Raw genomic sequence first — 24970 nt, 5'->3', positions numbered from 1 at the left:
TTCTATGCGCGCATTTTCGGAAAGTAAAGTTACTCCTATATTGCTCACCATTTATGAAGCTAAATCTGTACCCCAGCAATTTAATACTTTTGGGATCCCCAATACGACAGTCAATATATAAATAAGAGATGTTTTGAGTGATGATACGGCAACAATAGAACGAGAATCTTTATAGATAAACTTATGGCGCCCTTGACACAATGAAAATAAGCAGTTTTTAAAGCTGAATAAAAATTTCAATTATTCGTTCTGCATATGTTTTTCAAATGGCTTTTGTAGCAGCTCTGAAAGGCCTCTATTTTGATACCATAATAGTAAAATTTGGTACCCATAGAGAAAAGCTTTACACAGCGAAGTATCTCAAAAATTCCACTTGAGCTCATGCTTAATGTGCCTTAAGAACTTTAGGGTGGCAAAACAAAACCTTAAAAATATATATTCTGAAGAGATTACCATCCAGTATTTTTTTAGGATACCGCGTGTGGAAAGGGCTGAATGTCAGTACAAATATTTAATTATTTTACACCATACAAATAATTTCTTGAAGACAATGACCAACTGGCAATTGTTCTGGAGATCCAAGTTATTGTACGATTTTTCTGCGACAATACGGCCTCTTAGCCATGCGCGGAAGCGCCCGTTGATACATCAAATGATTTATTAAAACTAAGTCTACTAAGACTCCAATTGTTTATGAGATAACTCAATTTTTATTTTTCTAGATTGGTTCGCTCTTAAACGTTAGTTTTAAGGCCGTTAGTGGTCTTGCGATTGTGGCTGTAAGGCTTAAGCTGCTTAAATGCCTTCGATAGTAGGTAGCCCTGCACAGGACATGATAAATCCCAGCTATTATACACTCTTTTCGAAGAACTTGAAGTTTTCCTGAGATACCCTGTTGCCGGCTGTCACAGCATGTTTTTGATAATTGTTTCCTTAGGACTTCGTTGCTGGGTGCACTTTGAGTCCAAATGGTAATCTGCAAAACTCATATGTTCCGTTGTTAACCGAGAAGGTCCCTATCTAATTTTGCAAACTCGATTAAAATGTCCACAAAAAGTATCAGCGCAACTAGCAAATCACTTAGTTGTAGTTGAAAAATGGCTGGCCGACTGACGAATAAAGGTCAATGAGCAAAAGTGTAAGCACGTTACATTTACATTAAACAGACGAGAGGGAGGGCAAGCTTACATTAAACAATACTGTGCTGCCTCAAGCCAACGAAGAAGCGTACACCTTGACAGACGACTCACTTTTAACACATTTAAGACCAGAGAACATATCTAAAGCTGAAGGCTGGTAGCCTGCATTGGCTTATAAACTCCCGTTCTCCTCTTAGTCCGGACTAAAAATACTGTTCTTGAACTCAGTCCTAAAACCAATCTGGAGATATGGCTCTCAGTTGTGGGGCAGCTCCAGTAACAGCAGCTTAGAAATTATGCAGAGAGCTCAGTCGAAGATCCTCAGAACCAACACCGGGGCACTGTGGTACGTTCGGAACGATAACATTCAGAGAGATCTGAATATTCTCCCCGTCAGAGATGAAATAGCGCAAACCAAAGATACTACAATAAACTGTCAACACACCCAAGCCACCTCGCAAGTTCCTAACCAGATTGAGCAGCCGCTCTCGTCTTCGTCGTAATGGCCTTCCCATCCAGCAATAAATATTAGGAACGTGTAAATTAAGTTCAGATAAACTGAAATAATAATATACTATTTCTTAAGATTTGAATACTTTTAGTTATTCACGTCAAGAGAAGATTAAAAAATTAAATCAAAGTTATAAAAAAAAAAAAATACCATACACAGATTTTTCTTTGAGCCTTAGGAGAAGATTTTGCGCGATCATAAGCTTCTGTAGCGTTTGCTGTATTGCTATCATGGTGTTCGTTATAGCTACCAGCATTTGTACACACTATATTTAGTACACTTGCAATGACCATCTTTTTCAGAGGACTATGCTTAGTCCTAACCGAAACAATATAATATTATTCCATTCAAACACATCCCATCCCTATGCTGCACAGAATTTTAAGATATGCCAGCTGTTTATTTAAAAAAATATTTTGTTAGCATTTTAACTAACACATTATAGTCAAAGTTTAAAATGTTTCATATTTTTATAACCTTGCAAAAGGGTATTATAATTTTGGTCAAAAGTGTGCAACGCAGTGAAGGAGACATCTCCGACCCTATAAAGTATATACACTCACTCGCATATCTCTGCGTACACCCCCAAAAATGTCAAAATCAAACTTTGAACATTAATTGTTCGGCCATTTATGCATGTATTTTATTCATTATTTTTTTAAACAAAACTATAGTTTATTGTCTTCATTGACGTAGAAATATTATAAATATTCAACAGGGGGTTATATTTTATTTTTATACCCGTTACTCGTAGAGTAAAAGGGTATATTGTATTCGTGCAAAAGTATGTAACAGCTAGAAGGAAGCGTTTCCGACCCTATAAAGTATATATATTCTTGTTCAGGATCACTAGCCGAGTCGATCTAGCCATGTCCGTCTGTCCGTCTGTCTGTCCGTCTGTCCGTCTGTCTGTCCGTATGAACGCTGAGATCTCGGAAACTATAAAAGCTAGAAGATTGGCATTTTGCATGCAGATTCTAGGAGTTCCTACGCAGCGCAAGTTTATTTCAAAAAGGTGCCACGCCCCCTTTAACGCCCACAATCGCTTATATACGATTTTAAAAATTTAAATATTTCGGAAAAGTAAAAATGCAGTTTTATTGTGTTTATCAATACCTATCGATTTTTCAAATCGGACCATTCGTTAAAAAGTTATGCGTGATCAAAGTTCTTATCTCCATCTCCCTCGCACTCCCTTTACCTGAGTAACGGGTATCTGATAGTCGGGGCACCCGACTATAGCGTTCTCTCTTGTTAATTTTAGACTTAACACTACGAAAAAGTGTACGCGCAAAAGTCTGCTTACAGCAGTTTTCAACTTCGAGGAATGCAGGATTGTGCGATTACCGTTAATTTTGTTGTCGCCGATCTACTTTAGAATGTCTAAACATAGACATTACGCAGTTAAAATGAAACTTTTTCATTATAATAACGAGCATATTGCAACATGGAACAAAAAGGCAAGAACATTTCTGTTGAGGAGCGGAAAATTATATTAAAAGGTTTTTTGGATGGAAAATCTTATAGAGAAATTGGTGCTCTCATATCGGAAGTCAATAGACAAAAGCGCCTAACCTTTACTAATGAGTATATTTCCAAGCACCAAGACTTCTGGAATTAGGTTATATTTTCCGACGAAAGTAAATTCTGCATATTTGGAATCAAGGGAAAGGTTTTGGTATGGAGGAAGAGCGGAGAAGCCTTAAATTAAGAAAATTTGGTTGGCACAGTAAAGCAAGGAGGAAGCGGAATAATGGTGTGGCGGTGTATGGCAGCAAGTGGCGTTGGAAAATTGGTATTTATCGAGTTAACAATGGATCAGAAAATCTATATTGACAAATTAAAAAATTATTTAAGAGAAAGTGCTGAAAAATTAGGACTCAAAAGTGAATATTGGTTCCAACAAGACAACGACCCGAAGCACACGGCACAGAATACCAAGCTTTCGCTGCTGTATAACGTCAAAAATTAGGTACGAACACCTCCCCAGAGTCCTGATCTAAACCCAATTGAGCATGTGATGATCAAGAATGTGATTCTCGAGGAGTAGGGGAAAATTACTGCAGATGAGACAAAAAAAAAGTGGATTCCATGCCGAGACGCCTTACGGAAGTTTTGCAGAGAAAAGTATACCCTACCAGTTACTAAAAATAATATTATTTGTGTTTTAAATAGGTGTACGCAGACTTTTGCGGGTACATTTTTTGGTAGTGTTAAGTTTAAAATTAAAAATAAAATATAAGACACTGTTGAATAATTTAAAAAAAAATACGTCAATGAAGACAATAAATTATAATTATGTTTAAAAAAGAATGGGTTGAATATATGCATAAATGGCCGAACAGCTAGGGCTTAAAGTTAGATTTTGAAATTTTTTTGGGGTGTACGCAGAGATATGCGAGTGAGTGTATATTCTTGATCAGGATCGCGTCCTGAGTTGATATATGCATGTCCGTCTGTCTGTCCGCCTGTCCGTCTGTCTGTTTCTACTCGCGTAGAGTCTCAGTTTTAAAGATATCGAATTGAAACTTTGCACACACCCTTCGTTCCTTTGCACGCAGTATATAGGTCGGAACGGCCGGGATCAGCTGACTATATCCTATAGCCGCCATATAACTAATTAATCGGAAATGCCACAACTTTGGTGTTTGTAAAGTTAGGAAGTTGGGATTTTTATGGGTTTTATTTTTGGCCAATCAATCCGACCTAACAAGTTTCATAAGGAACGGCCGACTATATCCTATAGCTGCCATATAACTGAACGATTGGAAATGCCATAACTTTAGTGTTTTTAATGCCAGGAAGTAGGGATTTTTTATGAGTATTAAGAATGCATCATATGAATAATTTTTGGCGAATAAAATTTACAGAATATTCTGCAAGGGTATATCAATTTCGGCTCCGCCCAAAGTTAGCTTTCCTTTCTTGTTTTTGACCTACAAGCGTCTTCCCACAGAGATCCATCCACAATGCGCTGAACAGATGGTTCATAAGGTTTGGCCGTTCCAAAAATGTCCCAGTTAGTTTTTTTTTCGCTTGGAGTCCCATGGCCCACTTTCCTGCTAAACCGACCGAGGGGCGCAGCCGTGTGTCGTACGGCAAGAGGAGGATAGAGGCGAGATAAGAAAATATAGGACAAAGTCCGGGGAAAAAGTAATAGTAAGATCAATTGTGTGTAAATAAAGCTAGTATTAATCGTTTTAGGAGCGGCAGTGAGTCAAGATTTGAGATTATAGGAAAAAGTCTATTATAGTCAGAACATAATACTCTGAAAGGCTCATGCAAGGCATAGTTCTACAATGATTTAATATTAGTGGATTAGTTCCCCATCTAAAGTTGACGGACTCGTTTTTGCGATAGTTAGGTTATCTTTTTTCGCTGCAACTCTGAGTTCTTCTTCTTGACAGTGAAAACGTAAGTTTAAGTTGAAGGCGCCAAATCAATAAATGCAGTTTATATATGCAATAATTAATTGATTTCAATTTACAGTCGATAATACAATACATGAAGGTGGCCCTGTCAATAATGGAAGCTGGGTGTAATGTGTGTGTAAGTACAAGTAACAACAATAATATAAAAAAACTTTTTTGCAGGAAAGGGCCCTTAAAGGATATTCTCAAGTGCTTTAACAAGACGATTCTGCCAGAGTACAAATACTAATAATTATAATTGCACTAAGTTCTCGCATGCGTTTCTTTGAAGATTACATTTAAAAAGATTAATTTTTAAAATTTTTTAGACCGGCAACGCAATTCAATTTTCTATTAATTATCCAAACTGTTAGACGACCGTAGCACAAACAGTTCTGAAGAACTCTGAAAAATTGGAAAGATAAAAGGTTTTTTGCTTGCAAACTTGATTTTCGATCTGAGTACTAGGCTTAAAGCCAAGTACTGAGTTGTGCACATCAAAAAGGCCTTTTTGGGGTTTCCTGTGTATTGTTTGATCCGAAAAGCATTTTTCTTTGACAACACAATTTAAAAGATAACATTTTGTATTCTTTTTGCTGGGGCCTGGTAAACGTTTGCTTAGAGTTTATTCTGGAGGATGGCAACGCGATGTAATTTTCTGGTCTTTATTTTGTCTATCTGAGTACCAGGGTAGAAGAGTGTCAGCCAGCTATTTGCCTCTCGCTCATTCACTTAGCTGACGAACGGATCTAATAGGCCTAACTTAAAAAACTTTAGAAGCTACTCTTAATACGGTACAAATTATATAAAATAATAGCATTTTTCTTTCTTTACATCACATCATACTCGCTTTCTGAAACAGCTCAATAATTTCCCCTATGTGCATTTATTTACATAAAATTATTTATTAGTTCTATTATTCAAACACAACTTTTGAGTTGTCTTTTTTTTGTCCTCTAGGAACAACTGCAACCCTCGACAGACATATTTGGTATAACACTTAACACCAGATTATGGTTGTCGTCAAAATATAACAAACTTAAGGAACTCATTTTTGTAGGCGAGCAACACGGTGTGGCCGACGTAGTTAAGGCTGCTAAATGTGTGTGGGGATATTGCTCTAGGTACCCAACTTTGCAATCTCCACTGCAGAAGTATGCATCAAATGACGTTGGTGCTACGACAAAATGCCATCCAAAGCTGGTAAAGTTAACTTTGAGTGGATATCGACAACATCGCATGTCATGATCATTCTCCGTGCAGTCCATATATACGCTGCGCTTTCTTCGATGCTTTTTTTGTGATCCAATTTCTATGTGAACTGTCTGAAATAAATGGTAATTGGCAATAGTTTAATATATTTGGATCAATTTGGATAAAACAAAACAGTAAAAACTTAAAAATCGAAATAACCATTTAAATACATTTTTTTTACCCTTGCAGGAGAAATTTCCGACCTTATAAAGTATATATATTCTCGATCAGCATCATCAGGAGAATCGATCTAGCCATGTTCGTCAATCCGTCTGTCCGTCCGTTTCAACGCAAACTAGTCCCTCAGTTTTAAAGCTATCGGATCGGGCGACTATATCATAAAGCTCCCATAGGAACAACCGGAAAGAAGAATTCAAAAAAATGTAACGTTTTGGTTTTCAAATATTTTTTTTTGTTCTTTGGGATTTGGAATATTTAAATATTTTGGAATTACGGTTTTAATTAAATTAAAATCGGACAACAATATCATATAGCTGCCATAAAAAGGATGACAAAATGCAGCGCAAAGTTGACATAGCTTTATTGTTTTTAGCTTAGAAATCGAAATGTAGTAGATTTGTAACAACTGCAAGGGTATATAAACTTCGGCTTGCCGAAATTTGCTTCCTTTCTTGTTTAATGCCAAATCGGTAACTTTTTATTAAATTAAGAGGTTTCGTACCAATGGATTCTTTGATGTATTATCGGTAATCACAACTAATGGCTTCATCCAGGATTCTGCGCCTTTGATTAGAATTTCCTGCGTATTATTTGACCCAAGATCGCCAAACAGAGATTTTAAATCAACGTTAACCCATTGGCCAAGTCCTGACGGAATACTTTGCCGAAACTCAAACATTTTGACTTTATGAGTAAAGCTTGTAGTATTTGCCCGCTTTGCAGCACGGTGGATGGTCACAACAATTTCTTTACTTGGCTGGTTTTTAATCTCTTCAACGAGTTCCGGTTGATGGCTGTTTATCCAGTCCCACCCACGTAAATATAAATGAAGCGTAGCGTATGATAACTCCGAGTAGGTACTGTCAATTTTAAACCGAAGAACATCGGCTTTGCGATTGTGTCGGACATGTGGTTGAATTTCTAAGTGGACGAAATAAAACAAATTAATATCATAAAAGTTTTAATTATTAATATTAAGATTTAAAATTGATATATTAAGTTCGTTTTTCAAAAAAAGAAAATAACGGTATTAATGCCTTGTTACTATAATTTAAAAAGGCTTGCAGATGCCCCTCAAGGAATTTTATAATTTAAATATTTTGTGTAACGCAGTGAGCCGAAAATTTCGCCCTGTTCAACAGTTCGTTTAGTCGTTTGGGCAGAAGTTTGTAACACAGTAAAGGAGACATTTCCGACCCTGTAAAATATATATATTTTTGACCAACATCATCAGGCGAGACGATTTAGCCATGTCCGTCTGCCTGTCTGTCTATGCATACATACGGAATACATATTGGTCGTATTGAATCTGTACAAAAAAACTTCCTTCTTTTTGCTTTACGGCGCCTAAACTGGGATGCAAACCTTATCTTACTTTCTTATTCTAGTAGACTTCTTTTGATTAATTTACCATCCCTAGCCAACCGTAGAACGATGCTTGGTACTATCTTTATTTATAACCTTATACATGGTGATATTGACTCCCCCGACTTGGTAAGTTGGCTAAACTTTTCTGTGTCAAGTGGATTAACTAGAAATTATATTCCCCTAATATGAAATCACCGTAATTCTTACTATGACTTGCATGAGCCTTTCAGAGTATTATGTTCTGACTATAATAGACTTTTTCCTATAATCTGAAATCTTGACTCTCTGCCGCTCCTAAAACGATTAATACTACATTGGCACAAAATTGATCTTACTATTACTTTTTTCCCCGGACTTTTATCTATATTTCCTTATCTCGCGTGTATCCTCTCGCGAATCGTGATACACGGCTGCGCCCCTCGGTCGGCTGGACGGGTAAGTGAACCGTGAGACTCCGCGCGAAAAAAAAAAAAAAAAAAATATGCATGTACTCTAGTCATTTTGTATTTGATCCCGAAAATCGGTTTTAATATAGCAAATAGCTATGATAACAACAATCGGAGAAAATAATTGAAAAGAAAATGTATTTGGCATCAACAGAACACAATTGTTTTTAAAATTTTGTGCACGAACATAGCTGTACTATCGTTTAATGGAATACTTAATTTTTGTTACAGGTAACAAAATAAATACAAACTTCATCAAAAGGTTCTGTTAAATACCATCAGCAGAGAGTTTTTATAACATCCAAATCTTCTGTTCAACACTACTCTTTTCCAATTAATTGTACAAATTAATCTAAATAAAAACATAGTTCATTTCGGTCAGACAGTTTTTTCAAAGCTTAATTGTTGTATGATTTTGTCAATATCTAAGTACAATTAATCCGATACTACTTCATCAAATAAAATATATATAGCAAATCCATCTTGTCGTATTTTAATTTCCAATTCCTTTTTTTGCTCATGCACACAAATTCATATATTTTCGTGTTTGATTTCTATATCAACAATCATTCACGCAATCTCATTTGCAAGTAATTGTACAAGTCCATCTAAAAAAAAACATACTGCAATTCCATACGTGAATTATACCCACAGTTACAAAATATTATGTTATAACAAATTAAATAATAATTGCCTTATAATAATAATTAAAGCATGCGAGTCACAATTTTTTGTTTGAGTTTCTCTTCTTGATTCTTTAAAGAGTCAATTTCCGGATCCCGACTAAGTTCCAGACTGTGTGATTAGATACTGCGATGAGACCATGTGTAGACCACTAAACCTTATGCGTAGATACGTCTTACATCTCTCTCACTTGAAAAATATTTAGAGCAAGTCAATGCCTACAAATCCTTGCAGTTTCTTCAAATCTATCAGATGTCAGTCTAAATCTTAAGTTTGTTTAATGATTTTATTCTGATATCTAAAATTAGTAAAATATTTATACCAGTAAAAGTTTGAAAACTGATCGTTTGATTCCCCGTGTACTAACTTCTAAAATAAAATGGTATTTGGATCACAGACTTTATAAGTTTTTTTTAAAAACACGAATAAACAAGAAAGGAAACAAATAAAAATAAAATAAAATATTATATTTTTCGATGCTTAAAAACAATGAAACTAGGTAGATTTTTTGTTACATTTTTCGATCGTTCCTATTATTATAGTCGTCAGATTTTTATAAAAGGAAAACAGTAATTCTGAAATTGTTAAATAACTCTATAATTTGCCTGTCATAAAAGCGAAATAAAAATTTAAAAAATGCAATTAATTATTAAGAAAAGAATAACAAAACTAGTTATTGATAAAATTGTGTTTTTGAAAGATTCATATGTATACTTTTTACATTTTTTCTAAAACATTTTTTGAAATATCTCATTTTTTTGTGAAGATTGAACTTGATGTAACCATCACAATGTTATACTTCTTCTTTCATTCTTATTCCAATATTAATAACCTTATATTATAAAAGAAAACGGACACGAAGTCCGAATATAATAAAGTGGTTTTTGATTTCGTATAAAAGCAGATTAGTTCCGCCCGGATTGACGACTCCAGGAAAAATACAAGAAATCAAATTCTAGATCGATCACGCAGGAGGGAGAAAAGAAATATAAGGAAATGGCCACATTGATAGGATGGCGTTACCGTTATCCTAGTGGAACGGAAAGATCCTTCCCTAATACATAACCCACATAGTGGAACGGAGAGATCCTTCCCAATTAAGCCAATTATCGTAGGGTAACGGAAAGATCCTTTCCAAATAATTTAAACCTTTTAGGGGAACGGTGAGGTCCTTTCTAATTAATCAATTAAATTTGTATTAGTACACAAGAAATTCGGCTTCGGTTCGCTCGGACCTTTGAGCTAGCCGTTTCATTTTTGTTGGTGGTTTCATTCCTAATTAACTGATTAACCCTTTTTTTAGTCTACAGGGTCCAGCTCGTGAGACTTTCTGCACCATGGAATACGTGATATTTGAAGATTATGATTACCCGCGCATCCTTAAAAGTAGCGCCCGATCAGGGGCATTGAGGCCAGCCAGAAACACATCAAAGAGACATAAAGACCAATTAAAAATAAAATTATCTTAAAAATTTAATCGTCGGAGTTTTGTAAATGGTGGATGCAGAGGAACGAGTAGGTAGCTACAAAAGATATAAGAATAGAAAGAAGGAAATCAGCTTGCAGTAAAATACGAATAAAGCTGAGACTTCGCCTATGTCAGTGATCCATGGCCGACCCAAAGGAGTCCAATGGTATGATGAGTACGAAAAAACCGATTGAATTAAAAATCCAGGCGTAGGGGTACGATGGAATTTTGTCGGAAATACGCCCTAGAGGTCGAATTCAGATTCAGCGCTGATGGCGCCATGGTAGTGATGCATGCAGAAGGTTACGCTGTTGGGTAAGGGCCGCTCCCAGAGGTGATATGGAAACGGCACAATTACAGGAACACTACAGTCCTTGAGACCATCCCGACTGCCATATCCGAGATTTAGAAAGGTCGGGACGTTTAGAAGGACATCTTCCGGGTTTAGTAAAAACCGGTTGTATATAATTAACTCAGATGGCGAAAGAACACGAAAGCGGGATAAGGTGAGTTCACCACCCCTTTCGGAATCCCGATACGTTCTTAACATACGGTCAGACAGCCGATGCCAATCGTCGACGTAGAACAAGCGTGTGGAAGATGCGGAGAAGTCGGCCATTCCAGACAGGGTTGTACTAATACCCGATTGAATTTCGGTTGGGATTGCTGTCGCAGAAATAGACTGACTATCGAATGTTGTAAAAGAGATGCTCCGGGAAACGAACAACAAGAAACACCTCGTCGGATCACGGCTACAGTCACTTCGATAGCGTTGGCCGGCCGTAAGCTTAAATGTAAAATAGTTTTTGCGCACTTGTGTGAAATTAGCTGGCACGCGAGTAATGATTCTATTGATGGTTTTGCCCGCTACGTTGCATCCCCTGATATTAGGTATGTATTTCTTGGCCTCAATGGGTACACGAATACATTGCTAACAGTACGTCCTTCGGCGGAGGTCCCCCGACTACGGACGAGTAAGCTCGATTCAACACCGTCGGACGTTACGAGCTCGTAGGTATACTAAAGAGGCAGTACGGCTGCTTAGGAGGAAGAAGAATTGATCGGGGTCTCGCCATAAATAACATGGAAGGGGATGAGTCAACAGTATCATTCGCCAGATGACCACTCTCTTGAAATAAGGGTCTGTGGGATAACGGTTTGAGAACCGGAAAGGACCCCGCAGGGTTCTCGGCCAGACGAAGATTGTGAGACGACCCGAGACTCGAGCAACAAGAATATGTCGCACGCGAGTTAGAAGTCTTCGAGAAACTTCGGGAGGTATCTCATGTGGCGGAACATCAAATAATTATACGCCATGATACACCCTTGAAATGCATGTGCTTTGATTATCTACCTTTGAACGCTCATTCAGTGCCTGACGCATACCCCGTCCCCAGAATCAATCATATCTTAGAAAAATGGCGGCAAGTCAATCATCGTATTTAAACACTGTTATTAGCAGATAACCGAGGCTCAGGATAGCCGTCAAATCAAGACCTTCATGGTTACAGGTAAAGGTCTAATTTAGTGCAAACTTAATTCAGTCAGCACAACCTTTCAACGCGCCTTAGATAGTGTGAACGGGGTTCGCCATCGCCTTTTCGAACGATATTATTGTCATAGGCGAGCAACACCTATTTAATATGACCGAATTCCTTCGTAGATTTTGGATGGAGAATTTAATTGTAAGCCGCAAGAAGTCCGCGCTCTTTTGAAAGAAGTAAGTCTACCCAGGCTACGTGATTAGTGGCGAGGGAGTTCAAACTGAGCAGGAGAGAGTGACGGCTTTCACCAATTTAAATTCTACTCGCAGTCTTAAAGAACTCCGACAATGGCTTGGTGTACATCGAAGGTTAGGAGAAAGTCATTGCCTACGCCAGCCGTCCGCTTACTGCTACTGAGGGTAACTATACAACAACAGAGAAGGAGTGTCTGGTAATTATATAGGTCATTAGGTAAATGCGATGTTATTTGCAGGGTTATCGGTTCGAAATAATCACCGACCATCTAGCTTATAAATGGTTGAACCGTGGGCCTTGGAGTTCCAGTTTGGCATACGCTTTCCCGGCAATCTGCGGAATCAACAGATGACCGAAGTGAAAACTTCGTGTAAATGGATCCAGAGTATGGAAACCAAAATACGACACTACACCGAGAAGATATGTGCTTAAAGGCAGGGAGTGGACAACTCTACCGGAATTTGGGATACATGACTGATGATAAGGATTCATTTCAGTGGACACCCGCATTCCTAATACAAATATAAGTTCTCCAAGAAAGGGAAATACGGTTCTCGATCAGGTCGTGTCTGAAATACAAAGTACCCACTGGGGTGGCCCATTTACAGAAGGACAAACCACCCCAGTGCTAAAGGAAGACGTAGTACGAACATCCGAAATCCCCACGATACCGCCTAATGATTGCAGGTTTCCGAAAGGTGGGGTTTAGATCACTCTCGCAGGAGGTGGCCACCCTGAAACGGCGGCGGTCATTTTCCGGGTTTTCAAGTGAGGCGATGAAGCCAACGGGTGAATGCTAGGATAACCCCATAGGTTAACACGTGAAAATAATAAACAGGCAAAGTTTGATAGTTAGTGTGCAGATCGGTGAAGCGAATGTCAGAAGCATCGTAAAGAAATTTACGTAAAAGGAAAGCTAATGTTACCGTGATTATTATATTTGTTTTTAATCCCCCAAGTGATCTAGGTATACATCGGAATCCGACTCGTGAACGGTAACAGATAATTTTCCAAGGGTCCACGACCCGCCCAACCAAATTAATTACCCGATATACTTAAGTATTTATAAATTTGTAGAAGAAATTTTTGTTCTTTCGACAATTATTTCGCTACTTATTTCTGACAATTATATTTTCATAAATGGAAAAATAGCCTGAATTACATTACTTATGAGGTAATGTGGGTTGAGTAGTTTTATTAAACAAATTCTACACAATCAGTCTTAATTTTCAAGCAAAAAAGGACGCTGAACTTAAATGATAATTTATGACACTTATATTTATACCCGTTACTCGTAGAGTAAAAGGGTATATTGTATTCGTGCAAAAGTATGTAACAGCTAGAAGGAAGCGTTTCCGACCCTATAAAGTATATATATTCTTGATCAGGGTCACTAGCCGAGTCGATATAGCCATGTCCGTCTGTCCGTCTGTCTGTCCGTCTGTCTGTCTGTCCGTATGAACGCTGAGATCTCGGAAACTATAAAAGCTAGAAGATTTCCATTTTGCATGCAGATTCTAGGAGTTCCTATGCAGCGCAAGTTTGTTTCAAAAAGGTGCCACGCCCCCTTTAACGCCCACAATCGCTTATATACGATTTTAAAAATTTAAATATTTCGGAAAAGTAAAAATGCAGTTTTATTGTGTTTATCAAGTCGGGGCACCCGACTATAGCGTTCTCTCTTGTTTTATTATACCCTTGCAGAAAGTATTTTAATTTCCGTCAAAAGTTTGTAACGCAGTGAAGGAGATATTTCTGACCCTATAAAGTATATATGTTCTTGATCAGCATCACCAGGAGAGTCAAGCCATGTCCGTCTGTCCGTCCGTTTCTACGCAAACTAGTCCCTCAGTTTTAAAGCTATCTGCTAGAAACATTCCCAATGGGAAAGATTATTGATGAATAGAGTTAATAGCAAAGGTCCCAAATGACCTGTTTCAAAATTATCTGCGTAGACTGAACTGCCTCAAGGTAGTCATTTGGGACCTTTACTATTTACTCTATTTATCTATAATCTTCCCTCCATTATTATGAAATACTATTGTATGCTCATAATGTTAGAATGGGTTTCGGCATACAGTGCCGTTTTTATACCCTTGCAGAGGGTATTATAATTTTGGTAAGAAGTTTGTAACGCAGTGAAAGAGACGTTTCCGACCCCATAAAGTATATATATTCTTGATCAGGATCAATAGATGATTCGATATAGCTATGTCCGTCTGTCCGTCCGTCCGTCTGTTTCAATACCGTTTACGAGCTCAGTTTTAAAGCTAGCGATCTGAAACTTTCACAGTCGTCCTAAAACATGTGTACGCAGATCAAGTTTGAAAACCGATCGGATGTCTATATCCTATAGCCCCCATAGGAACAATCGGATATAACTAGCAAGAATGGAAGATATTTCGCGCAGTGTAAAAGCTATTAAAATAAATCTTTCCAAATCTTATTTTGTAATGGATACCTTGATCAGGGTAAAAGCGCTTGGCGATCGGACGTCTATATTCTAAGCTCCTATAGGAACAATAGTGTGAAACCGGTTAAAATTTAATGATTTTTAGGATATTTCGCACAGTATATAAGCAATTGACATGAATCTTTCCAAATCGTATTTTTTTATGGATACCTTGATTAGGTTAAAAGCGCGTGACGATCGGACGTCTAAATCCTATAGCTCCCATAGGAACAATAGGGTAAAATCGGTTCAAATTTAATGATTTTTAGGATTTTTCGCGCAGTATATAAGCTATTGAAATGAATCTTTTCAAATCGGATTTTTTATGCATACCTTGATTAGGGTAAAAGCGCGTGACGATCGGACGTCTATATCCTATAGCTCCCATAGGAACAATATACCTTATTCTTTTCGCTACTTTTTCATTTGTAGCAATTTCGGCAAAGTCTGCAAGGGTATTAAAACTTCGACTTGCCGAAGCTAGCTTCCGTCCTCGTTTCTTCTGTATTTAAGCCTAGTACTCAAATCGACGCAAACTGTTCGTCAGTCATTAGAGAGTGCAAGAGGCAAACAGCTGGCGTACTCTTTTCCTCAGGCTTTTTTTTCACCTCGGTACTCAAACCGACGAAAAAAATAATCGTGAAATAATCGTTTCGCGAACCCGAGCGAAAAGAATAAAAAATTTAATCTTTTCGTTTACTCTTCTCAGTGAACATTTTAAAAAATGGAGGGAAAACATCAAAAAAACCTCCAAAAGTCGATTGCAAGAGTTTACTTGTGAGGACAAAATAACATTAATACGATCTATGGAGTCCCGCCCAGAATTGTGGAATTTGTAAAATAAAAAACATTTTAATGCAACCATTATAAAAAAGCGTGGGATGCAATAGCCTGGGAAATGGATAAAGATAGTAAGTCATAATTGTACATTATTAAATATTTGTTAACGTGGACATATACAATATTTAGATATACAATATCTATTGCCAGAATACATGCCGCAATGCCGAAAACCAATTTCACGCTTGCGTCCTTTAAACTCGACATTTTCGTTTCATTTAAATTTGTTTGGTTTTCTGTTTGTCAACAAACTCATCTGATGGACAGTAAGACCGTAGTACGCTCAGTTCGGATGAACTCTCGAAATTTTGGTCACACTGGAAATATTAAAGTTTTTCCGCTAGCGAACTCGTTTGTCGATCTGAGTACTAGGCTTTATTGTAAAAACTATGATATAAAATGTATTTTTCGACAAACATGACGCGCTTACACTGACTGTCTGAGCATAGTAGTAACCTATACAGACGTTGCATTTGCTTTGCCGGAATCTCTGCCAAAGTTTTGTTTCAAGCCATGCAACAGCAATTGTAGGAAGCTTTCTTCCTAACAATGAGTGCGACCCGTACAGATTTAAAAAGGAGCCTGCTTCATAGGTTTCAAAAAATCGATTTTTTTTTGCAAAAATGTCTGCCGAAACTATCTAAGCTTGTGTCCCTAAAATTTCAAAAGCAAATTAAAAATTTTTTTTAAGATACAGAAGAAAAGAGTGAGCAAGCGTTACGATTTTTTATTTCTGAACACTTTGGCGTGCGATTTCTCGGTTTTTCATTTTTACGATTTCTCCTAACTGGCGGGAAAGATAGGGAAAAAATTAAAAGTCATACCTTAAAAAAGAAATGATTAACCCACTTTTTTAACAATCTGAAGTGAATTAAAAAAAAAAAGAGTTTTAGAATTCCTTACTTTTTATACCCTAGCGGAAGGTATTATAATTTTGATCAAAAGTGTGCAACGCATTGAAGGAGACATCTCCAACCCTATAAATTATATATATTCTTGATCAGGATCGCGCCCTGAGTTGATATAAGCATGTCCGTCTGTCCGTCCGTCTGTCTGTTTCTACGCAAACTAGTCTCTCAGTTTTAAAGATATCGAATTAAAACTTTGCACACACCCTTCTTTCCATTGCACGCAGTATATAAGTCGGAACGGACGGGATCGGCCGACTATATCCTATAGCCGCCATATAACTGAACGATCCGAAATGCCATAACTTTGGTGCTTTAAAGTTAGGAAGTTAGGATTTTCTATGGGTTTTATTTTTGACCAATCAATCCGACCCATCAAATTCCATCGGATCGGCCGACTATATCCTATAGCTGCCATATAACTGAACGATTGGAAATGCCATAACTTTGGTGGTTTTAAAGTTAGGAAGCTGGGATTTTTATGAGCATTAAAAATGATTCATATAAATAATATTGAAGAATATAATTTACAGAATATTCTGCAAGGGTATATCAACTTCCGCTCCGCCCGAAGTTACGTTTCCTTTCTTGTTTAATGAAAAAATTTGAGAAGACTGGTGAAATATATAACAATATTTATACGTGAAAAATTCCGATCCGAGGATATTGCAGTTGAACAATTTCGATTTTCTTACGGATATCGTCTTTTAAAATATTTGCTCCGCCTGATGTGTTTAATGTGTTACTTTCTGAAAGTTTTTGGCTTAATGATGATTTAGTAATTAAAGAATTTGTTCCAAATAAACCGAGAACAAATAAGAGGCCTTCCACTGTGCCAAAAAACTAAAAAGTTTATTCTTGGCGTATCAAAATGTTAGGGGACTAAATAAAAAGCTACACAAGCTTTATGCCGACTCCTCTGCATTCACCGAAGATATTTTGGCTTTTACGGAAACTTGGATAAAACCAGAGATATATGACTCTGAAGTTCTGTCAGATAACTTTAATACTTATAGGACCGATCGCCCCTCACGTAGGGGGGCGGTGTACTGATTGCCGTTACCTCTAGCCTAACATCCGAAAGAATTCCCACTCATATTCCAAACGAAATTGAATTTGTAAGTGTAAACGTTTCCTTGCAATCTTTATATATTTTTGTTACATGTTCCTATATTCCACCTGGCTCTGATCTAGTAATTTATGAGCACCATCTGTCCGCAATAAAATACGTACTATCCCTTCTTTCTAACAGAGACCTTTTGATTGTTTTGGGTGACTTTAATCTACCTGATATTTCTTGGTCTCCTCCCACTGACTCACTTGTCGCTATACCTTTATCCGCCCATGATTTTGTAGATGGCCTTTTAGAATTATCGTTACAGCAAGTAAGCTTTACACGAAATTCTTTAAATAGACAATTAGATCTTGTGTTTGTTTCAGACCCGTCCATTCCGTACATTATATTCTCCAAAATTATCCATATGATGCATTCTTAATACTCAAAAAAAATCCCAACTTTCTATCTTTAAAAACACCAAAGTTATGGCATTTCCAATCGTTCAGTTATATGGCAGCTATAGGATATAGTGGGCCGATCCTTATCGGTCGGATTGATTGTCCAAAAATAAAACCCATAGAAAATCCCAACTTTCTAATTTAACAAACACCAAAGTTATGGCATTCCCGATAAATCAGTTATATGACAGCTATAAGATATAGTCGGCCGATCCTTATGAAATTCGGTAGGTCAGATTGACTAAGCAAATATAAAACCCATAGAAAATCGCAACTTCCTAACTTAACAAACACCAAAGTTATGGCATTTCCGATCAATCAGTTATATGGCAGCTATAGGATATAGTCGACCGATCCCGGCCGTTCCGACATATATACTGGGTGCAAAGGAAAGAAGGGTGTGTGCAAAGTTTCAGTTCGATATCTTTAAAACTTTAAAGTTTGCGTAGAAACAGACAGACGGACAGACGGTCATGGCTATATCAACTCAGGAGGTGATCCTGATCAAGAATATATATACTTTATAGGGTCGGAGATGTCTTCTTCACTGCGTTGCACACTTTTGACCAAAATTATAATACCCTCTACAAGGGTATAAAAAGGGTGCGAAGGCTGATGCCAAGAATTATAGAGGTATTTCTAAATTGTCGGCAATTCCTAAAGCATTTGAACGTATTATCACTTCTCATTTGCAACATTTATGTTCCTCGCTTATATCACCGTGTCAGCATGGTTTTGTTAAGCGAAGATCGACCACCACCAACCTTCTTGAATTGTCATCTATTTTAATAAATGGATTTCAGAAACAAGGAAAGCTAACTTCGGGCGGAGCCGAAGTTGATATACCCTTGCAGAATACTGTAAATTATATTCTCCAAAATTATTCATATGATGCATTCTTAATTCTCAAAAAAATCCCAACTTCCTATCTTTAAAAACACCAAAGTTATGGCATTTCCAATCGTTCAGTTATATGGCAGCTATAGGATATAGTGGGCCGATCCTTATGAAATTTGATAGGTCGGATTGATTGGCCAAAAATAAAACCCATAGAAAATCCCAACTTCCTAACTTAACAAACACCAAAGTTATGGCATATCTGATCAATCAGTTATATGGCAGCTATAGGATATAGTCGGCCGATCTCGGCCGTTCCGACTTATATACTGCGTGCAAAGGAAAGAAGGGTGTGTGCAAAGTTTCAATTCGATAGCTTTAAAACTGAGAGACTAGTTAGCGTAGAAACAGACAGACAGACGGACAGACGGACATGGCTATATCAACTCAGGAGGTGATCCTGATCAAGAATATATATACTTTATAGGGTCGGAGATGTCTCCTTCACTGCGTTGCACACTTTTGACCAAAATTATAATACCCTCTGCAAGGGTATAAAAATTATAACTATAATTTGGCTGACCGAATTAAATAAGCTGGGGCGTGTAGAAATGATTCATAAGTATATGTATCTATATATATCCCTGTCTAAAAACCGAATTCGGGGGGATTGTCTCTAGCTACAATAAACAAACACGAAAGTTATGGCATTTCCGATCAATCAGTTATATGGCAGCTATAGGATATAGTCGGCCGATCTCGGCCGTTCCGACTTATATACTGCGTGCAAAGGAAAGAAGGGTGTGTGCAAAGTTTCAATTCGATAGCTTTAAAACTGAGAGACTAGTTTGCGAAGAAACAGACAGACGGACAGACAGACGGACAGAGGGACATGGCTATATCAACTCAGGAGGTGATCCTGATCAAGAATATATATACTTTATAGGGTCGGAGATGTCTCCTTCACTGCGTTGCACACTTTTGACCAAAATTATAATACCCTCTGCAAGGGTATAAAAAATGCAGACTGACGTTATGTATACAGATTTTAGTAAGGGGTTTGACTCCGTCAACCACTCTCTTCTCTTATTCAAATTAGATCTGCTTGGGTTTCCTGGCAATCTATTAACTTGGATTTCAAGTTACTTGAATGGTAGGACTCAGAGGGTTATATTCAAGAATTCTGTTTCAAAATTGATCTACGTGACATCTGGAGTCCCTCAGGGAAGTCATCTGGGCCCTTTGCTGTTTACTTTGTTTATCAACGATCTTCCCTCTATCATAACACATTCTCGTGTACTAATGTATGCTGATTATGTTAAGCTTTGTTTATCATATAATGATATAGTGTCGGGATTTAACTTACAGTCAGATATTGATTGTTTTCATGAATGGTGTGAGTACAACCTTTTAAAGTTGAACTACCTTAAATGCAACGTTATGACTTTTTATAGGGGTACTCCTACGTTTATTAGTTATTTTCTGGAAAATACGTCAATAGTGATGCATGGACAACGTAGGCTGTATTTTCTAATCCCACTTCGCAATATTGGCAATTGATATGCGATTTAACTTAGTAAGAAATCATTTAATAAATATTTGTACTTACGGTCAGGAAAAATGTAAATGCTGCTAATGTGTGAAAGAATACTTTCGTATTCTTCTCCGTTATTGTTAATGGGAATTTCAGTGTTTTTATCTTGATTTTCATTTAAATCTATTCCGTGCATTAATTGAAATTCGTTTACAGTGTTAGCATCATCTCCTTGCATTTGAGAGGATGAACTTTCATCAAATAATTCAGTAATGGTATCGCTGCCAAAAGTGTCATTTGGTTTCACATTTTCTGGAATTGTTGATTTTTGCAACATATGAGATTCGTCTGTACTTGCCATACGACTCCAAACTGTATTTTTCGAGGAAGTATTATAATCTTTATAAAATTTATCTAAAATATTTTGTGGTACGGATATTGGTTTTGTTATATTGGGAAGTTTTTTTAAATTCAAACGCATAAGTATGTGCATTTTAATTGACTCCAAGCTGTCGACTTTGGCTTTCTCACGCAACTGACGTTGTAGCATACTTTCTATATTGAGTAAGGTATTGTGGTGCATAGACACGCTTTGAACTCTTGTAAGATCTCCTGAAACTGCCACCTTTGGTATAGACGAACTTTTTCTCCCCAGCTTACTTTGTACTTTCATTTGGAATAATGCCGTATTTTCATTAACTTGATCTTCTTCAGAGGTCGGTGAAGATGCATTTTTTTCAAAAAGTACGTTTGTACCGATATTTTTTTCGTTACTCAAAAAAACAATTTCCGGTCTTCCGTTGCCGTTGGAAGAATTACTATAGCTTTTAATTTCTGTTTGAGCAAAAACACTGCGTGCAGTCGCTAAAATTAAAAGCACAGCGACTGCGACCCATCGGTTAACAAGAAAATGGCATCTCGAACGTCCAAATATAATCATTCGTCTGGTTCTTCTTGTTTTGCAGTCCCATAAGACTCTGCACGGAATTTGATAGCCTATATCGTTGGGGTATACTCTTATGTGAATAGCTGTCATTGACCGGTTTTTTTGAGTTTTTTCATTTAAAGTGGAGTTATCACTCATTGGGGTATAATCATATTGATCGTGAGTCTTGTATTTCTTCCAACCGAACAAAACATTGGCCTGCATGATTTTTAATCAAACCGTTGTAGAGAGCTGAAAAAGACTAGATATTTTAAATACATTGGCAGTTTATTATTTTTGTAAGTACTAAAATCTAGTTTCTTACTTTATTACATCATATTTTCAAAGAGTATTACAAAGAACACATTTCCGACCCTGTAAAGTATACATAATTTTGATCAGCATCACCAGGAGATTCAATCCGTGCCCTTCCATCTGTCTGTTCATTTCTACGCAAACTAGTATCACAGTTTTAAGGCTATCTGAATCAAAATTTTCCAAAAGTCCATTAATAGGAACTCTACGGCTTGCATTGGCACAATCACAAAAAATAATATATTCATTTTTTTTAAACCTAGAGAAATACAAATGAAGCTATCAAAAGCTGTCGAGCCGGTCTAGTCATGTCCGTCTGACCGTGCGTCCGTAGTCCCTCAATTTTAATGCTATTTGGAAAAAGTCTTTTTTTGTGGCAGTTAGTAGCCGGAACGGACTACTATACTATATAGCTCCCATAGGAACTTTATTGTTTCCATTATTTCCAGACGAATGAACGACAAATTTCTCGAAAAAGATACAATGTTTTTAAACGCATATAAATCGAAATATAGTCGTTTTATAATTTTTGTAACAGATGCAAGGGTATTTAATCTGTGGCTTAAAAAGTTTTCATTCTTTCTTTAATTGTAATTGCCGAGTGCATCAACTATCAGAGAGACCTGCAACTTTGTTACACAATTAATATGTATGCCACCACAAGATGGGAGCCATCTGGTGGCAAGGTATATCTACCAGCCACTGCTGACTTGACTACATTACGCCATAAGTGCTTGATTTTGAAATTCGGTGACTGGATAGATTTCACAGAAATTACAACAAAATTTATCATCTCTACAGTATTTTTGATTTGTGGGCGTTAAAGTGGACGTGGCCATTTAAAGACTTGTACATAAACTTGCACTGGTATTCATCACTAATCTGTATGCTAAATTTAAACTCCCTATATTTTACGGTTTCCGAAACAAGCAAGTTTCGAAAACAATTCTTTTGCAAGTTAAAAAAGATTGTTGTTAAGCAATCGAATATTTTAATAGGTGGGGAAATGATTAGAAGAAATTTATATTTTGCTGTGTTATTTTGTCATTATCTCGTAAGAAGAAAAATGTTGATAGTTAACTTTAAAATAAAAGAAAAAATTATATTGTTTTTCCTCGGGAAACATTTTTTTTAATTCCAAATGTTCCTTTATCCAACGCACGAAACCCAAAACATACTACCGACATTTAATTTTTTGTGGGATATAAATGTAGGACGGTTTCCAGAACACTTTGTTTGCCCATTTCGTTCTCAGCATCAACAATCAATTTTGGAGCCGGTATCGTAGGGTTTAATTTTGGTGGTGTACATTTGCGACCATTTCGTGGAACTTTAGCGTTTAACCTTTGATTGTGCAGAACTGGGTATAAGCTGATAATTAGCAGATAACTTTCTGTGTAGTGTTTCAACACAATTATACATGTGTAAATTGGGATGGCTGATCGCCTATTCAACTTTAGCATAATAATTTACTTCTGCATGAAAAATACTTTGAGCCATTGTGTGCATACATGTACATATGTACATACATTTAGGATAAGTTGCCTGGGGTAAGTGCTTAAAAAAATGTTGACACATAAGCCACTTATTAAAAAATGTATCTAAAGCCAAACTAGAGTCTACAAATCTGTTTTACTTATAGCTTGCTTTTACTATGAAAATTGTTCTACTACTCCGACAAAACTTACTCTGAAAGTACCAAAATAACTCTTAAGATCATGTGGCATCTACAGATTTAAAAATACAAAGCTAAATCCCAGATTACTTGCATTGTTTGGGACCGTGTCGCAGCAAAATGCGTCAATGGAAAATGACCACCCTAATGTGCAAACAGTCAGACGAATAAGTTCGTGCATGTGTACATATATGCAAAGACCGTTCATTAACGTTTCACATGAGTCCTCTTGATGAACACTCTATTGTATTCAATTAAAACCATTTATAAACATAATAAATTGTTGTGCTCTTGAACTTCAGTTCATCGTTGAAAGTGCAGTATTCCCCTTTGCAGACAGAGCAGAGCAAATCAGATATCATAAACCTACATAAATATATGTGTATGTATGTACGAAGTATTTGTATGAAGATGTGCGTGTATGTACATTTATAATATTTTAGCGATAACAAACATTTACAGAAACACGTACCAATTGTACATAAGAACATATATAATTATCTATTGGTATTTATTTATATTCACACACATGAGCAACCGAATTCTGTTTTGAACACTAAGCAAGTGTATATATTTACATGTACTTATAAAATGTTTTATATTGAACTAACAGTTGGGCTATGGTTTCGCACATATTTCACTTGCTTCACGTTATTATTAATTTGATTATTCATTGCCGAGAAACACATAGTTAGTTAATTGTAGTAAGCGAAAGTAAGCAATAACAAAATAATAATTGTTTTTCCCATAGAGAATCAAAATATGGAAACCCGGAGATTCTGTTCTGCTGGCTGTGCGGTTGAATGACGAGGTGGAACTGAGCAGCTGATCAAAAGCGATCGGGACATGTACTAACATATGTATGTACACACGGCCCAACAGGCATTTACTTGGAATAATAGTGGAATTTTAAAATGTGTTTTGCAACGCATGCTTAGAGGAAAATTTTAAAATGATATCCATGATTTTTCTAAAGTAAATAATGACTTCTTTAACTTTTAGATTTCGTTATGACGACAAACATTATATCTGCTTGGATCTTACGTCAGAACATCTGAACAGTTCGACCACAGGTGCTCTCCGAAAAAACATTTGTTTTTTTGTAAACTAGATTTAAAAATGTTATTTCAAAATAGACATTTGCATATGACATTTTTATGTTTTCTTGGCCAGGAATTCGGATAACTATTTAGGGTATTTGTTCGTCTTTTGAAGAGTACCGTTAACATACATTTAAAGACAGTAATACTTAATTTTGTTTATAAGTCCCCACATTAACAAATATAGCTCCAATCGGTAGAATTAAAATAAAATATAAAAATACAAAAATCGGATGATACCAAATGTCTGACAAATGTTTGTCAAGTCTGATGGGCTGTAGCCACGCGCTTTAAGTTCTACAAACTATACATACTAACTATATATTTTATACTATACATACCATACTACTATATCTAACTTTTCCAAGCCTATATTCGCTCTTTTTATTTACGTTAACGTCTATGTCCTGTACCTGCCTTAGGAACCATTGAAACGATCACTTTTTTTTGCCTAAGGTGATGCTTTTTGCCATTATGTAGTTTGGTTATTTGGGACCCATCCCTTAAGTTTGACCTAAGTCAGATAACTTTATCTAATAGCTTTTTATTTAAACAAACTAATCAGGCCATGCATACAAGCTTCGAATAGTCAATTTGAACTATCTCTCTAAATCTAATTAATCCTTAAATCAAAAATTATAAAAACACTAAAATGATGGAAATCAATTGA

The 24970-nt window shown here is 36.6% G+C and overlaps 1 protein-coding gene and 1 long non-coding RNA gene across 4 annotated transcripts; one reads left to right on the top strand and one right to left on the bottom strand.

The window, feature by feature from the left end:
* Positions 1–5711: 5711 nt before the first annotated feature.
* Positions 5712–24034, bottom strand: LOC108041514. 3 transcript variants are annotated; one of them, XM_017119447.2, is made up of 4 exons: positions 23673–24034; positions 20361–21472; positions 6997–7415; positions 5712–6385 (listed from the first exon to the last, which is right to left on the bottom strand). In XM_017119447.2, the coding sequence occupies exons 2-4, from the start codon at positions 21433–21435 to the stop codon at positions 6017–6019; spliced, it is 1863 nt and encodes a 620-aa protein (XP_016974936.2). In that variant the 5' UTR covers positions 21436–21472; positions 23673–24034; the 3' UTR covers positions 5712–6016. The 3 variants fall into 3 exon arrangements, with proteins under 3 accessions (XP_016974936.2, XP_044316559.1, XP_044316560.1); XM_044460624.1 differs by having other exon boundaries at positions 20361–21462; positions 23673–24033; XM_044460625.1 differs by having other exon boundaries at positions 6270–6381; positions 20361–21462; positions 23673–23784.
* Positions 23952–24350, top strand: LOC108043082. Its single transcript, XR_001769238.2, has 2 exons — positions 23952–24060; positions 24203–24350. It is a non-coding gene; the product is annotated as an uncharacterized LOC108043082 (long non-coding RNA).
* Positions 24351–24970: the final 620 nt, after the last annotated feature.

This window comes from Drosophila rhopaloa, unplaced genomic scaffold (genome assembly GCF_018152115.1).
Source record: "Drosophila rhopaloa isolate 14029-0021.01 unplaced genomic scaffold, ASM1815211v1 contig_203, whole genome shotgun sequence".
Classification (NCBI taxonomy): Eukaryota; Metazoa; Arthropoda; class Insecta; order Diptera; family Drosophilidae; genus Drosophila; species Drosophila rhopaloa.
The sequence above is the reverse complement of the archived record's forward strand: the minus strand, read 5'-3'. Positions and strand labels throughout refer to the sequence as shown.